Raw genomic sequence first — 16866 nt, forward strand, 5'->3', positions numbered from 1 at the left:
GATAATTATTATAATTGCATTTTAAAAATAATTATTTAAATTATATTAGTTATTATAATTTTTCAGCACTCTTTCCAGGTCATTTCCTTTCTTTCTTTTCTTTTTTTTTTGAACAAATTGGTTTTTTTTCTCTTTTTAAGTTTTTATTTCTAATCTTTTGGGTAGTTTCCTTTTATCGTTGCTAACTGCCTTCTTCCCATATTTTTAAAATAAATCAAACCAGTTTGCTCGGGTTTCAAAGGGTTTAAAGGGACTGAGTGCCGAAGTCACCCCCCTTCCGGTGAAGCTCATGGGACTACACATGACTACAAACTACACAAAACTACACAGGAGGCGGTCGCGTATGTGACGTAATAGCTTTCGCTCGCTTCCTGCAGCTTGGGGTGACTGCAACCTGGCACAAAACACACAAACATCTTCAATCATAAATCGATTAATCATGAAACAGTGGAATTTCAGCGGGGAGGCCAAGCTGCAGGAAGCGCGCGAAAGCTATGACGTCACATACGCAACCTCCTCCTGTGTACTCCTGAGTCTTTCTATTTTTTGACAGTTGGTTCAGGAATGGTATTGTGCAGATGAATCAACTTTTCAATAAGGAGGGAAAACTTTTTGGTTACCAAGAATTTCTTTGTCATTATAAGATCCCTGTGGCCCCTAAAGATTTTGCTGTGGTTTTTGATGCCATTCCATCTGGTGTCGTTAAGGGTTATACCTTTCCTCCTTCTATTACGACACCTCTGCTTGATCCAGTTGACACACCTATAGGGAAAATATGTTTTCAACCAGCGTCCTCTAAAAATAACAAAATAATCCACAATTGCAACCTGGAATAAACATGTTCAGGACTTATGCTGGGAAAAGATATGGTCTCTTCCTAACAGATATCTACTGGTTAACAAAGTTAAAGAAATTTCTTTTAAGATCATTCATAGCTTTTATCCTGTCAAGGCATTTCTAGTAAGATTTAAGAAGGACATTGATGTGTCTTGCACTTTTTGTAACATGCACCCAGAGACTGTCTTCCATTTATTCTGGACTTGTCAACACACTCTGACTTTGTGGCAAGGCATCTGTTGTTTTATATTGGACTATGATGCATTTGTATTTTGTTTGAATGATGTATTATTTGGCTTTACAAATTATAGGAGAGAATTAGATGATGTATTTTTTTCTATGTAATCTCATCATATTCCTGGCCAAGTTTTATATTCATAAATGTAAGGTGTTGAAAATCAAACCTTCCTTTTGTACCTTTAAAAAGGAGGCAGAGTCCTACATTAAAACACTGTCCACCTCTTGCAATAGAAAGGCTGTGAAAATGTTGAAGCTGTGCTCCAAATTTAATGTACTGTTATAATTTTAATATATATATTTTTAATATTCTGTGCACCATTTTTATTTCATATTTGTGTTTTGTTTGTAACACCTGGCGTTGCATGTCTGCTTGTTTCTTTATTTTCTTATTACTACTGATGTTTCAAAACATGATATTTGTCTACATGATGCTGATGTTCAACAAATAAAGTTTATTGGGAAAAAAACAAAAAACTCTTGAGTCTTTCTAATTAAAAAGCTTATATCTCAATAGTTTTACCACAAAGTAAGACTTTCTTGACCTTAAAATTTATGTTTTAAATTCATTAACAACATATTTAAATTTCATGTCGCAACTCAAACGGGAACAAAAGATAATGTTTCTCTCCCCATTCACTGCCATATTTTATATTTTTTCCGATCTAAGGGCCCATGAGCTCTACCGGAAGGGGCGTGACTTCGGCACTCTATTTCCGTGCACCCCCTCCTCACTGCCAATCACATCAGCCGTGCTCAGCTCGTGTTGCTGTGCGCAGCCGCACTGGCACCGCAACAAAGTTAAAGGGGAAAAATAAGTGAACATGAGTTCGGACTGGGAGGAAAAAAGCACTGTGTCACGAGTTGAATGTTAAAGTTCAGTTTCTGCTGTTGAAGCAGTTCTGCATGCAGTGTGTAGTTGGGTGCTTTTATTTTGAGAGTTAAGGACGGAAGCAGTGGTTGTGCAAAGCGGTGCAGCTGACTAGGTGGGTGTGTTTTGGTGAGAGTGTAGCATTCAAATGGTCGAGCCTCTGTGTTTATTCCTTAGGTTATTGCAGCTCCATGCAGATAGTGCATACAATAGTTTGGGTCCAAATACATTTTAATGCGACAACACGATATTTCTTCATTTCCCATCTGACAACAGTAGCGGGAGTAGTCATTTTGGAGATGGCGGAACACGACAGCACACAGGAGTCTGTGGAAATGATCATGCAGCCTGAGGGTGAGGATGGCTCCTCATCCTCCACCACTGAGGCCTCCTCCGTGTCAGACTCAGAAGTAGGAACAGACCAGCTGGAATCCAGCTCCGACTCAACCGAGGACTCATCTGAAGAGGAGGGCGGAGAGGAGGAGGAGGAGGATGAAGCAGCGGCGGGATGGACTTCAAAAAATGGGAAAATAGTGTGGTCTCCCACAAACGCTGAGACGTACCGCTACGTCCCAGCAGCCACAGGTTTGGTCCCGGGACCTACACGCTATGCCACCGCCCGCATCACTGACCCGATGTCCAGCTTCGCGCTGCTGCTGACGGATGACATCCTGCAGCACATCGTGGACATGACAAACCTGCAGGGGAGACGCTCCACCGCAGCCTGGCGAGATGTGGACAAAGATGAGCTGCAGGCTTACGTGGGGCTGCTCATTCTGGCCGGTGTGTACAGGTCCAAAGACGAATCAACCCTCAGCCTCTGGGGCGAGAAGTCAGGACGCGGCATTTTCCGCGCCACGATGTCCCACAAGAGGTTTCACCTCATCAGCCGGACACTGGTATTCGACGACAAGCAATCCGGACCCCGACGCCGCGATGACAGGATGGCTCCCTTCCGCAAAGTCTGGGACATGTGGACGCGCTGCCTGCCCATGCTGTTCAACCCGGACAGGGACATCTGCGTGGACGAGCAGCTCGTCCCATTCAGAGGCAGGTGCAGCTTCAGGCAGCACATGCCCAAAAAGCCGGCTAAATATGGCATAAAGATCTGGGCAAACTGTGATGTCAAGACGTCCTACGCCTGGAGACTGCAGGTATACACAGGCAAAGCGGCTGGCACTCCTGGTGAGGTCAACCAGGGGATGAGGGTGGTCCTGGACATGACAGAGGGGCTCAAGGGACACACCGTCACCTGTGATAATTTCTTCACCTCCTGCGCACTGGCAGATGAGCTGCTCAAGAGGAAACTGGCCCTGGTTGGCACGATTCGCCACAACAAGCCCGAGCTTCCCCCTCATCTGCTCCAGGTGAAAACAAGAGCGGTGTTCTCCTCCACCTTTGCTTTTACGCACACACACACACTGGTCTCCTACATCCCCCGACGGGGCAAGAATGTGCTGCTGCTCAGCACGAAACACCGCAAGGCAGACATAAGCAACGAAACGAAGAGAAAGCCCATCATAATCCAAGATTACAACGGATGCAAAGGAGGTGTCGACAACCTGGATAAGGTGGGTGCCATTACGCATCAATTACGCACACATTTATTTATTCTTAGTCTTATGTTATTGTCTAAAATATATGCTTTTTTAATGAGCATTTACATATGTGTATCATGAGTAAGAATACTTGTGTGATGTGAGGGTTGGACCGCTCTAGTTAGGAGTACACATCCGGATGGAGATGGATTTTCTCCTCTACATCACTTTACTATTTCCACACCTTAGCAGCTTTCAACAACCACGTTTTTCCCGGTTACACCTTCTGGTTGGTGGTCACATGACTCTTACCTAACCAATGAGGAGTAAAAGGAATTAGACTGAAGTAAATGTATAAGAGAACTACTGAAGCAGATGCAGCATTTCACCATGTTTAACCATGCTGCTGCAGATATTTTAACATGTAAATATCTTAATAATAATTGCAAACATAAATGTGCAAATACGTGGCTGTAGAAACACTGCAAATGCATTTTTTTAGCAATTCACTGAAACACAAATTCTAGAGGTCGACCGATTAATCGGGCCGATCTAACGCCATTTTGAGGTAATCGGCTTAGTCCGATGCCTGTGCTCACGAGGCCGATGACCAGAAGAGAAACCTTAAAACAGTGTTAAACTGTTGCACAATGTTGGTGTTCTTAATGTGCCCTTAACACTGTCATCGTAGGCTACACACAGGTGCAGCAGAATAGACTGTTTCTCCGTCTCTCATCTCTCAGTTACTCACGTGTAGTGTTGGTGCTGCGATCATAAACAGACTGGAATACCGAGCAACTCACGCCAGCCAAACATAACTGAAGGCTGTGTTGATCTCCAACATGTTGACAAGTAGCACTGGTGTTTGCATTGTATTAGAAAATGCACTGGAGACGGTGAAAGCAATGTGCAACAAGTGCCCATGAGGTGCGGGGCTAAAGTTTGCTAATCAGGGAAGCACCACAGGTACTCATAACGAGTTCGAGTTGCTTTGAAATGCGCGTTCACCGTCTCCAGTGCATTTTCTAATTGCCTATACTGAACAAAAATATAAACGGCTAAGTGCTAGGAGTTCTCCGTTATTCACATGTGGAATTGGCGATGCAGTCATCATAAAGGGGCTGGAATACCTTGTCTACATGTCGGAGATACACACAGCCTTCAGTTGCGTTTGACTGGCGTAAGTTGCTTGGTATTCCAGTCTGTTTATGATCACAGCAGCAACACTACACATGAATAACGGAGAGATGAGAGACGGAGAAACAGTCTGCTCTGCTGCACCTGCGTGTAGCCTCCCCTCTTTGAGCCTAACCATAACCATCAATACCCATACTACCATACTATTTAGTATGCCAGAAAAAGAATTAGTGTGTCCCAATACATAGTATGTCAGCTGCAGTATGCCAAAAGTACCAGGATGTTCTACTACATCCGGTCATATTTCGCAGTATGCATGTCAGCATGCTTCTTTGGTCATTCTGACCCACAATCCTTTGCGCAGCGGAAATTACGCTGCACTGACTGAGCTGCGTGTACAACCAACGCCCACACTTCCTTTCATACATGGTTTATTTAATGTGAGATTCTAAGACACTACATATTAGGACTGCAATGATCTGAATATATACTGTCACATATCATACAGTTTTACAAGAACACGGTTACAACATTCAACTTTATTGAGATTATAGTATAATCAATGTTAGGGTTCAACTATGACTACAGTATAGAAGATTCTACCAGTATAGGCAGTGGTGTAAGTGTGGTATAAATAATGAATGAATGAATATGACTAAATATGAATACACTATGGGCCAGGTATGAGCAGTATAGACTAGTAAATATATAAATACTAAAAGTCAAATACATATTAAGTAATATAGTAAGAATGTGCAAATATGTTACACTACAAATAAAAGTAATGTGAATGTAAGGCTGCTTCACATGCAGACAGAATATAGTGCCAGCAGCTGCATAGCTGTGAATATATTTAACAACAAATATCTGCCAGCAACAGAGAGCTGTGTGTGAAGGGGGTTAATATGCTTACTGGTGACTAGTTCAGTAGACAGGTCACTCAATACTAGTCTTGGAACTGTTTGCACGAACACGTCAGTTTATTAGAAACAACATACATTACGACGTAACAGCAACAGAGCTCTCTGGCACCTCCGACGGTATGCACGACTCTGGCGAGCTCGACGAGAGGAGATTTGCTGCATCTTCGAAGTACAACAAAACAAAAATATTCAAATGTGGCGCTACGGACGGCGGCGGAAGTGAGCAAGAGGGTCGGAGTTCAGGGAGCGATGTGATGGCAGATGTAGTGTGTCCCAATAGTATGCATACTGCATGCATACTGTATATTACACTACATACTTTTTAAGGGCAGCTGCAGTACATACTAAAAGTATATAGTAGAAGTATGCGATTTGGAACGCAGGCTAGGTTCGTTTGAGATGAGCCAGTCCTGCGCAGATTCGATCACCGGCGATCGGTGCACAATGCATGCTGGTTAGTTTTGTGTCCGACTTCATCCCGACTTGCTCTGACGTATTACAAAAGTGAACGGTAATAAAGCCGCGAGAGCGAGGCGGCCGCAGTTTTGAGAGCCAGACGCTGCAGTTGCTCTCCACCGACTGCACCGCCTGGCTCTCACCTGATCTAACAGCTGATTGGTTAAGATGTCGACTCAACAAGATGACGTTTTAGATAAACTTTTCATTTTTGTTGAATTTTAGAGATTAAGATTGTATTTGTCTGATCTGAAGGTTTATTCTGTAACAGAAAACATGTTGTGTGACTGATGGTGAAGTTTAGTTGTCAGAGACTCAATACATTCATCATAAACTATACAGAGTCTACTGTACAATATTAACACTGGACTGTTTTAATTATGGAAGTATTTAGCAACACAGAGACTTGTGGTCAGTGGGATGTGAGGATTCTTATAATAACGGCCTACAGATGTGAAGCCCTGGCTGTATCTGACTGAGCCTTAATGAAAGCTGTTGTCTTGTTTTGTTTTTTTTCCTCTGGAAATATGAACCTTATAGTCAAACACTCTTTATTCAGCCTGTGTAGTTGAGGGGACAGGTCAAACTGATATGATGCTGATTTACAGGAGAATTCATGTTAAATGGAGGATAAACCATGAACATAAACTACAGATCATCTGTAAAGCACTTTAATAAATTAATCTATCATAATTAAAACAACTGGAGACTGAAAACAAACTGACATAAGGGTCTGATCACGTTTTTAATGAACTGACATCATTCTAGACAGGATGTAAGTGTGTCTGTGACTTCCTGTACGGACTGAAGGCTGCTGGAAACTGTCAGGAAACTGTCCGACTTCACCGCAGCTTTTTGTCACCACCCCCTGCTGCGGCTGCCTGCTCTCGTCAGGCGAGACGCAGTTCATTTTGAACGAGCCTGCTGACATCAGTGTTAAGGGCACCAACATTATGCAACAGTTTAACACTGTTTTAAGGTTTCTCTTCTGGTCAGTGCGCGTCTATTTCTGTTTGGATGTCATGGCAACGGTGCAGTAGTGTAAAAGGCAGAATCAGTGCAAATATTAGTGGCAGTAACAACAGAATAGTGAGTGAACATTAACCCTGTGCAAGTTTTAGCATCAGAACAGTGGAGAACATATTGGCACAGTAACGGAATAGTGAACATGATTACTCAAAACACTGCAATAGATATTTATAAGTTTCCCAGTTACCATTCCCAGTGATTACCAAAAACCCATTTAACTAATTTGATAACTGCAACACAAGCATGCTCATGTTATGAGAGAGGGAGGGAGAGAGGGGGCGAGAAAGAGGGTGGGTTATTTTTTTAACCAAGTTTATACAGTAATTTCTGTAAATGTTTTCTCAGTGATGCTGCTATCAGCTGATAATGCTGCCGTTAATAAGTGCACTAAAACACTAAGTGTTTCTTTTATTCAGTCAATTACAAGAACATTCAATAAATGTTAACATTTAACTTAAACAGTATTGTGTCATTTGTTATCATATTCAGTCCTAGATCCAAAAGCACAATTCAGGAGGCTGAGAGCAGGTGAAGCCTGGGCTTGAGGCGAGGGACAGGAGACCCGTAATGACAAAACATTGTATTTTATCAGATGGGGGAGAAAAAAGTGATATCGGCCTTATATCGGCCATCGGCCGCCCTGCTCTCTCTCAATATCGGCGTCGGCATAATCGGCCTAAAGACCATATCAGTCGACCTCTGTTGTAATCCTTACAATTGGATCATTTATTCATGTTGTCTTGTTTTATGTTTTGGGGGGGGGGGGGGGGGGGGTTTGTCAGGTTGTTGGCACCTACTCCTGCAGGAGGAGAACAAACCGGTGGCCACTAGCCCTCTTCCACAACGTGATCGACATTTCACTTTACAATGCCTTCGTCCTGTGGACATCGATCGAGCCATCCTGGCAGTGTAAGAAATCACACAGGAGGAGGCTCTTCAATGAAGAGGTGGGAGAAATGCTGGTGACCCCACAAATCAAGAAGAGAGGGCACCTTCCCCGCTCATTAAGTGCCGCAGGAATAGTCGCAAATCTGCAGGGTCTGACCACAGGCCCCGCTGTCATCATTAAATGTAAAGGCAGGAAGCAGTGCGACTTTTGCACCGTCAAAAAGAGAAAAGTTGGCACCAAGTGTTGCCAATGTGGGATGTTTATATGCAAGGACCACAGTCAGTCCATCTGCGGCCCCTGCTCCGGCTGAGCTGGACTCTCACACCCAGACACATACCGACACTCTTTCTCTTTCTCTTTCTCTTTCATGCTCATTTTTACAGCAGCTTTTGGGAAGCTGACATTTTCTATTGTTAGGACCTCGAGTGTGTGTTTTTTTTGTTGTTGTTGTTTTTTTAAGTCTGACACTGCAAATAAAATAATTGTGCATCAAAATCAGTGTTGCTGCCTATCATTGACCTATCTCAGGCCCTAATAATGATAATCAAATGCCTCCTGAAATATATTTTATAGAAAAAAAAATTCCATTTAAAAAAAAGTGGAGCTTTGTAAACATACTGGCCTTTAAAGGGTTAAAATTCCAAAAATATAATTAATATTTGATATGTATATTTCAGGCTGAAGTAGTTTTAAAGGTTTGACTCATTTAAAGTGGAAAAAATATTAATATATAATATTTTTACAGCATTTTTTCGGAAGCTGACATTTTCTGTCACTGGGGACAAATGCGTTAGGAAATTAAAGGGCGAAATTATTACGTGTATTATAGGAAAGTATAGTATATATTATATTTTAGTGACACAAAGAGATGGCCACACATACCTGCAATAACTGCTGTTTGGCACAAGGGGGCAGCAGAAGGGTGAATACATTATTGACAATATCAGAATCAGAATCAGAAATACTTTATCGATCCCCGAGGGCAAATTATTTATGTTACAGGTGCTCCTTGCAAGAGAGGAAAGATACGTGAAAATATATGGAAATTTAATATATGGAAATTTAAACAATAGTATTTACAAATATATAGGCAAATAAACAGGAATTATTAACAAACATAAATGTAAATATACACATATATATATATATATATATATATATATATATATATATATATATATATATATATATATATATATATATACCAGCACATGGTGGAGTGGGTGTGAGACATTGTCCAAGATAGTTCGTAGCTTAGACAGCATCCTCCTCTCTGACACCACCATCAGAGAGTCACACTCCTTTCCCACAACGTCACTGGCCTTGCGGATCAGTTTGTTGAATCTGTTGGCGTCTGCCACCCTCAGCCTGCTGCCCCAGCACACAGCAGCATAGAGGATAGCACTGGCCACCACAGACTCATAGAAAATCCTGAGCATAGTCCGGCAGATGTTGAAGGACCTCAGTCGCCTCAGAAAATAGAGACGGCTCTGGCCCTTCCTGTAGAGAGCGTTAGTGTTCCTAACTCAGTCCAGTTTATTGTCAATGTGTACCCCCAGGTACTTATAGTCCTCTACAATGTCCACACTGACCCCTTGGATGGAAACAGGGGTCACCGGTGTCTTGGTCCTCCTCAGATCCACAGCCAGTTCCTTTGTCTTTGCCACGTTGAGCTGCAGATGGTTCTGCTCACACCATGTGACAAAGTTATCCACAACAGCCCTGTACTCATCCTCATCACCCTTGCTGATACATCCAACTATAGCAGAGCCATCAGAAAACTTTTGAAGATGGCAGGTCTCAGTGCAATAGCTGAAGTCCATGGTGTAGAGGGTGAAGAGGAAGGGAGAGAGGACAGTCCCCTGCGGGGCCACGGTATTGCTGACCACTCTGTCTGACACACAGCGTTGCAAGCGCACATACTGTGGTCTGCCAGTCAAGTAGTCTACAATCCAGGACACCAGGGGGGCATCCACCTGCATTGCTGTCAGCTTGTCACTCAGTAGAGCTGGACGGATGGTGCTGAACGCACTAGAGAAGTCAAAAAACATGACCCTCACAGTGCTCGCCGGCTTATCCAGATGGGTGTAGACACTGGGCGTAGACATGGTTGAGCAGGTAGATGATGGCGTCCTCAACTCCACAGCAGTGTCAAATCTGTTAAAAACAGATTCAGCTCATTGGCCCTGTCCATGCTGCCTTCAACTCCTCTGTGGTTGTTGGTCCTGAAGCCAGTGATGGTCCTCATTCCACTCCAGACCTCTCTCATGTTGTTCTGCTGGAGTTTCCTCTCCAGCTTCCTCCTGTACCTCTCCTTAGCCTCCCTGATCTTCATTTTCAGCTCCCCCTGTATTGTTCTCACCTCCTCCCTGTTACCAGCTCTGAAGGCCCTCTTCTTTGAGTTGAGGATGGCTTTGATGTCCTTTGTTACCCACGGTTTGTTATTTGGGTAACAATGGACAGTCCTGGCTGGAACAGTGGAGTCCACACAGAAGCTGATGTAGTCCGTGATGCATTCTGTGAGCCCGTCGATGTCCTCCCCATGTGGCTCACAGAGTGCCTGCCAGTCTGTCACCCCAAAACAGCCCTGCAGTGTCTCTTAAGCTTCCTCCGACCATCTCCTCACTGTCCTCATGGTCGCAGGCTGGCTCTTGACTTGCATAGCAGGGGTTGAGGTGCACCAGGCTGTGGTCTGACCTACCCAGAGGGGGGAGGGGGAGCAGCTGTATGCATCTTTGGCGTTAGCATACAGCAAGTCCAGTGTTCTCTCCTCTCTGGTAGGACAACTCACATACTGTGTGAATGTGGGCAATGTTGTTTCCATGGTGACATGGTTGAAGTCACCCGAGATAGCTATGAAGGCACTCGGGTGTTTAGTCTGCAGACGGGCTATGGCATGTGAAAACTCTCTGGGCAAATAATACGGCCTGAGTCCAACAGCAAACAGTTCAATGTCCGGGCAACAGATACGTTCTTTAATAGAAATATGGTCAGGACTGCACCAGCGGTTATTTACGAGAACAGCAAGCCCCCCTCCTTTGCGCTTACCTCTCTCGGTGCAGTCCCGGTTGGCCCGAACAGTCTGAAAGCCGCTGATGGAGACGTTGTTGTCGGGAATGTCCTGGTGAAGCCATGTCTCAGTGAAGCTCTTAAGACTACATTCCTGGTACTCCTTCTGACTCCTGGCGACCGCTGTCAGCTCGTCCATCAATATCATCACCTTTTAAAGTTGCAGTGTGTAGGGTTTCGGGGGTATATTGGCAGAAATGGAATATAATATAAAAGAATGTCTTGTTGAGCGTATAATCACTTGTAAAAAGAATCACCTTAGAATGAGCCATTTCTATTGACAGAGAGCAGGTTGTCGGCCATGTTTCTTCACCAGCCAAAAATATGGACAAGCCAAACACCGGCTCTGGATAGGGCCACTCACGTTGTTGCATCGTTCACTGTCGTTAGCAGTCCGTCCGTGGTGAGAGTGTCAGAAAAATACTGATTTTTTTTTTTTTTTTAAACTTGAGACCGCTATATTCAATGTGTGCAATGTGTGTGTTTGTTTTGGAGAGGAAGAGACCCCTGCAGATAATTCGGCTCCTGGAAAATATCTCCTGAATGTCTGGGTCACAGAAAAGGTGACCACACTTTAAGTTATCAAAGAAAAATGATGAGCATTTATACCTGGGCGTAACTCTGGACAATAAACTCAATTCAACTCGATCAGCACACCAGTGACATACAAAAAAGGAGCCAACAAAGACTGTCAGCTATCCGAAAACTCAAAGGACTCTATGTCGCCCCCATCTACTGCTACTTGTGTACCAAAGCATCATTAAACCAATTCTTCTGCACTGTTCCACATGTTTCTTCAATCAATCAATCAATCAATCAATCAATTTTATTTATAAAGCCCAATATCACAAATCACAATTTGCCTCATGTGAATTCACCATGCTTTCTGTCACCAATCTCGCCAAACTGACACGCATCACACACACCGCTTCCAAAATCACTGGCCTTCCCACACCCACCCTCACAGAGTTAAATAACAGGTCCATTACACGCTTTGCAAAATCAATAGAATGGGACACAGGGCGCAGGAACCGAACACTTAAACTCAGGAAAGCTCGACTCGGGAAGAGCCTGATCCCAGCAGCCATAGCTGTGCTGAACAAGAGATCCCGTTGACTCAAAGTGTCCACCCCTGTGAACAAACGTGATGTTTTGTGATGTTTGTTATATGTCTGTGCCTGTGATATTTGTGATCGATCTCTGTAAATGTACAGTTAGTGGAAACAAATTTCCCTCTGGGACGAATAAAGCAAGTCTAAAGTCTATACGCAGGTGCCGGGCTAATCTGCAACAAGCAGAATAGCATAGGAGAAACCCTGATTTGTCATGTGAAACTGCTTTATTCATTTGTTTTTAGCAACCTGTTTGTGTCGGAGAGGAAGAGACCCCTGAAGAAGATTTGGCTCCCAGTAAAAATCTCTTTAACAATGAACATAGACGGAATTCTAATCAGGAGTTAGTGTACACTAACTTGCTACTTTATGTACTGTAGGTCTACACTTTCAGCTTCAGCTTCATGCAATGTGCAATCCTCACCACTAGATGCCACTGCAGATTCAGGTGATAATTCTCTCAGGTTTGTCACTAGGAATGACCTTTTCACATTGTCACTTGCCGGTGGGAAGGTCATGTCAGTCTGTGTCAGAGTTTATTAACCTAAAAGACACACTGACATATTTCTTAAAGTTATTTTGGCTAAGAAAGGCAGAACAAAGTTAGCAAACAGCTGCAGCAGACTCTGCAAAGTCTAACATTCATGTGCTTGCACTGGTAGACATCAGATCCTCCGGTGAATTTCCAGAAAATGTAATTCTTTTGTGATCAAATTTCACTATTCGTGATAGAAGATTTTATCCATACCGCCCACCAGAAAGGACCTGCAGGATACTTGTAAGTACAGTATCATGCATTAACTGCATAAGTTGCAGTTCACTGGACCAGCAAAAATTTAGCCTGAAATCTACAAAATACTTTTACATCTGTCTGTTGTCTGTTTTGTCATTTCTTTGTTGATGTGATTATTTGAACTTTTCTAAAGATGTTTTACTTTTCTTCTGGATCGAAATGAGGGATTTATAGTAAGTTAAATGTAATTTAAGTAGTACCCAGATACAGAAATCATTGATCATGCATGAGGAAAAAAAACAGTGAGAAGCAGTTTGAAATATTTTGAATTCAATGTCAAACACATTTGTGGACCCCTTTTTTAATAATCAATCATTAACACAAGGCACATACAGTCATATTAAAATACAAAACATAAAAAAATGATTTGTAATTTAAATATTTACAGTGTTAAAAGTCATGCCTGCAAATTACCCAACACAGGAGAAAGTAAAAGGCAAAGTGGCACTAACAGCCCTTACATACTTTTTTTTTTTTTTTTTTTAATTTTTTTTAGAGTAAACAGGTTGGTAGCACAACTAAATGGCTTTTAGCTAGTGCAAAAGCAACAAACCACATAACTCAGTTTTTGAACAATTAAATAAACGCTTTAGTGAAACAATACCATGAATTATGTTATTCTTGTGCAAATTTAAATATTTAAATGTTTCTGACTATTCATAAATAGTCAGAAAGCCGTCTCCAAATTTGCATAATTTTCAAGAATTTTTAAGCATCTCATAAATAAATAACTCTGAGTGTTAGACACGTGGACCATAGTCTCATTTCAGTCACATTTTTTGTACCCTGATGCTTTCTTGGTAACTATGGGACTGTTACATTGGATCCAAACGGCAACTTTCAGGCTGTGCTGTGACTGGCATCATGGAGGCCTAGCTTCTCACTTTTCATCAGACTGTCACCGTTCAAACGTGGGTGAATGGCAAGAGCAGTGGATGGCACGGTTTTAGACCTCTGCCTGGATGAGCGAGAACAAGCCAGGTAGAAGATCTCTGCCACGTTGAGTACAAGAGAGATGCAGGACACGACAAGCATGAAGATGATGAAGATGGTCTTCTCTGTGGGTCGAGACATGAAACACTCTACGGTGAAGGGGCAGGGGGCTCGGGAGCAGACGATTCTTGGGTCCATGACAAAGCCGTACAGGTAATACTGCCCCACAATGAATCCTATCTCCAGGAGGATCCTGAAGAATATGGAGATCATGTAGTTTCCCAGCAGGTTGCCTTTTATCTCAACATGGCCTTTTTCGTCAGAGTACTTGGGAAGTTTGACAATGTCACCCGAGTGGGTCTTCCTGTATTCCCTTAACTTATTTTCTTTGTGGATGACGTGGAGGACATGACCGAGGTAGATAAGGGTCGGTGTTGACACAAGGATAATCTGGAGGACCCAGAATCGGATGTGTGAGATAGGGAAGGCATGGTCGTAGCAGACGTTCTTGCAACCAGGCTGTTTGGTGTTACAAACCATATTCGACTGTTCATCCCCCCACACCTGCAATGTTAAGATCAGTAATCAGTATCATTACTACATATACTGCCAAGTTACTTTTAGAAACATGATGTCATCATGGAGGTCCACTGGAGAATTGTGTTAATACAGGCTAAATAATAACCTAGGAGGCTACAAAATGATATTATGAATATGAATGTTGTGGTGTGGCTATACAAGCAATCAGTGACATTATTATTTATTTATTCATTTATTTATTTTAATCTATTGTATTTTATATGGTATGCGCAAATTTCGTCTTCTTAATGTTTTTGCACTGTGCTCCGATTGACTTTAATGATCTCCACATACACTCCACTCTCCATTTCTCTTATGTTCAATTGTTTTTTTAGTGTCAAAAATGAATAATAGAATAAGATAATTTAATATATGATAATTAAATTCAATCAGATTAAATGTAATTTAAATTGAATTAAAATCTGAATTTTTTTTTTTTTTACTGAATCCAGTTTTTATCAGATCTGTAGGTCTCCATTATGGCCACCAGAGGGTGTTATTTTACATTAAAGCTTTTAAAGTCTCATGAAATGAATTCAGATGTTTGTCACATAGGTTTGGTGCTACAAAAAAGCAAAGTATAAACAAACAAAATGAGACCTTCTCTGCTCCAGCTCCAAGGATCATGATCCTGAAGATAAAAAGCACACTGAGCCAGACCTTCCCAATGACAGTGGAGTGGGACTGGACCTTGTCCAGTAAGGAGGACAGAAAACCCCACTCTCCCATGGTGTCTGATCTGATGAGGAAAAACAAAGAAACATTAAAAAAAAAAATTAATTATCATTGTCAAAGTAAATGATGATGTCCCTCCAGACGGAGGGAAGAAACATTTTCCCCTCATTTGGCTGATAAATATCAGCGTTTACTAACTTCATGCAGACCCTACAATTTTTCAGCTGTCTTTCACAGCATCTGTTTCAGTAACCACAGATGCAGAGGCAGATGTAAATGCAGTGACCCACAATTATTTGCAGAATAGTTTCCAAATTCACTCAAGTTTTTGAGAAAATAAGCAATATCTATGATAATGAAATACCTTGTGTCTATTAAACCAGTGATATTTTATTCTCCATATTACATATGGGACAAAAGTACAAGTTAAAGCATTCTGTATGCTTTCTGCATTATTTTTTTTAACTCATAACACATGGTTATTGATTAACAGAAGGAGTAAAACTTCTTCAAAAACAGCAGAAAGTTTCTTTTGCTTAGGAGACACAACGACATGCTGTAAAAATCCTAATCTACAGCCTAGTATAGTACGTTCGGAACATAAAGACAGACCTATAAAATCCATTACATAACAAAGACTTAACTCAAGCTATCTTACAATATGTGAATAGATGTAATGATAGGAGAGGAATTTATATTTCACGGATGTTTCTGTGCCTTTGAGCTGCTCCATCTATAAGTATGATTTGTCAGGAAAAAAAACCTGGATTTATCTACTTAAAGTTAAAAAAAAAATAGTGTATGCCAGCAATGTTCAGAGTTCTGAACTCCCAAGAAAATGCTGAAAAATTCATAGATAATATAGATTTTTACAGTCAGTGCATGAAACTCTGAATGGTCATAGTTTGTCTGTACTCACTCACACAAATACTTAATATGCTTACAACACTAAATCAGAGTAAGAAGTTACCTGTAAAAATAAACACCTATATCCTTTGTAATATATCTGTGTGGTTGAGGTTGTGTGTCTTTTATTTCTAAAAGCAACACCCTTTAAGTTTGACTTAATTACAATCTGTATATTGTGCAGAAAAAATAACCATCATTAAAATAAAGAAGTAGTTGTGCACCCTACCTTTGAATTTAGAAGGCCTCTGTGCAGACAAACAGACCAGCCAGCAGCTGTGCATGTGAATGACAGAGCCCAGTGAGACAAACCCAACCTGTCTACGGTACCTTGAACTTTAGATTAGATGGAACTGCGCAACAGTGTTAGCTGTCACGTTGTCATGACATCTGGAAATGATAAATCTCAAGTGGCCAATTTTGGGCAGAGCGCTGACAAGATTGTACAGGTTAATGATTGGCAGTGCCACAATCTGAATTCTTTAGCTCATAATTTTTCTACAGTCATTTTATGTATACGTTTTATATTGATGCTGTTTTAAAGTTAAATCAAACAGACCAACACAGTAAATGGAAAAAGTATCCCACATCACTCCCCCTTTTTTAAATTTTGTATTGAGACTAAAGGGCACAATAACATGAACACCTGTACAGAGTGATGCAATCCAGCACAAAACCCCTGCAATGAAGACTACGTGAGGTTTTAGCAGTCACGTTCATTTTTTGTTTAGACTGTGTCAACAGAAAGTGTGGGGGGGTTTTGTTCAGGCTGCGTGATTTACACCAAGTATGAGCAAACTGAGCAAATCTAATATTATAAGCTCACAAAGATCCCTTTGTTAAAGGGATTTTATATTGAGCTGCAATATGCTGAGCAGGTCC

At 41.7% G+C, this 16866-nt stretch overlaps 2 protein-coding genes across 3 annotated transcripts; one reads left to right on the top strand and one right to left on the bottom strand.

Annotated features, from left to right (window-relative positions):
- Window positions 1-1888: 1888 nt before the first annotated feature.
- LOC125896786 (piggyBac transposable element-derived protein 4-like) lies at window positions 1889-8530 on the top strand. Of its 2 annotated transcripts, XM_049589658.1 has the most exons (3): window positions 1889-2060; window positions 2222-3516; window positions 7811-8530. In XM_049589658.1, the coding sequence occupies exons 2-3, from the start codon at window positions 2245-2247 to the stop codon at window positions 8225-8227; spliced, it is 1689 nt and encodes a 562-aa protein (XP_049445615.1). In that variant the 5' UTR covers window positions 1889-2060; window positions 2222-2244; the 3' UTR covers window positions 8228-8530. The 2 variants fall into 2 exon arrangements, with proteins under 2 accessions (XP_049445615.1, XP_049445614.1); XM_049589657.1 differs by lacking the exon at window positions 1889-2060 and having other exon boundaries at window positions 2068-3516.
- Window positions 8531-13154: 4624 nt separating this feature from the next.
- On the bottom strand, window positions 13155-16362 carry LOC125896793 (gap junction Cx32.2 protein-like). The gene is made up of 3 exons (XM_049589666.1): window positions 16214-16362; window positions 15004-15142; window positions 13155-14388 (listed from the first exon to the last, which is right to left on the bottom strand). The coding sequence occupies exons 2-3, from the start codon at window positions 15130-15132 to the stop codon at window positions 13732-13734; spliced, it is 786 nt and encodes a 261-aa protein (XP_049445623.1). The 5' UTR covers window positions 15133-15142; window positions 16214-16362; the 3' UTR covers window positions 13155-13731.
- Window positions 16363-16866: the final 504 nt, after the last annotated feature.

Source organism: Epinephelus fuscoguttatus, linkage group LG11 (genome assembly GCF_011397635.1).
Source record: "Epinephelus fuscoguttatus linkage group LG11, E.fuscoguttatus.final_Chr_v1".
Lineage (NCBI taxonomy): Eukaryota > Metazoa > Chordata > Actinopteri > Perciformes > Serranidae > Epinephelus > Epinephelus fuscoguttatus.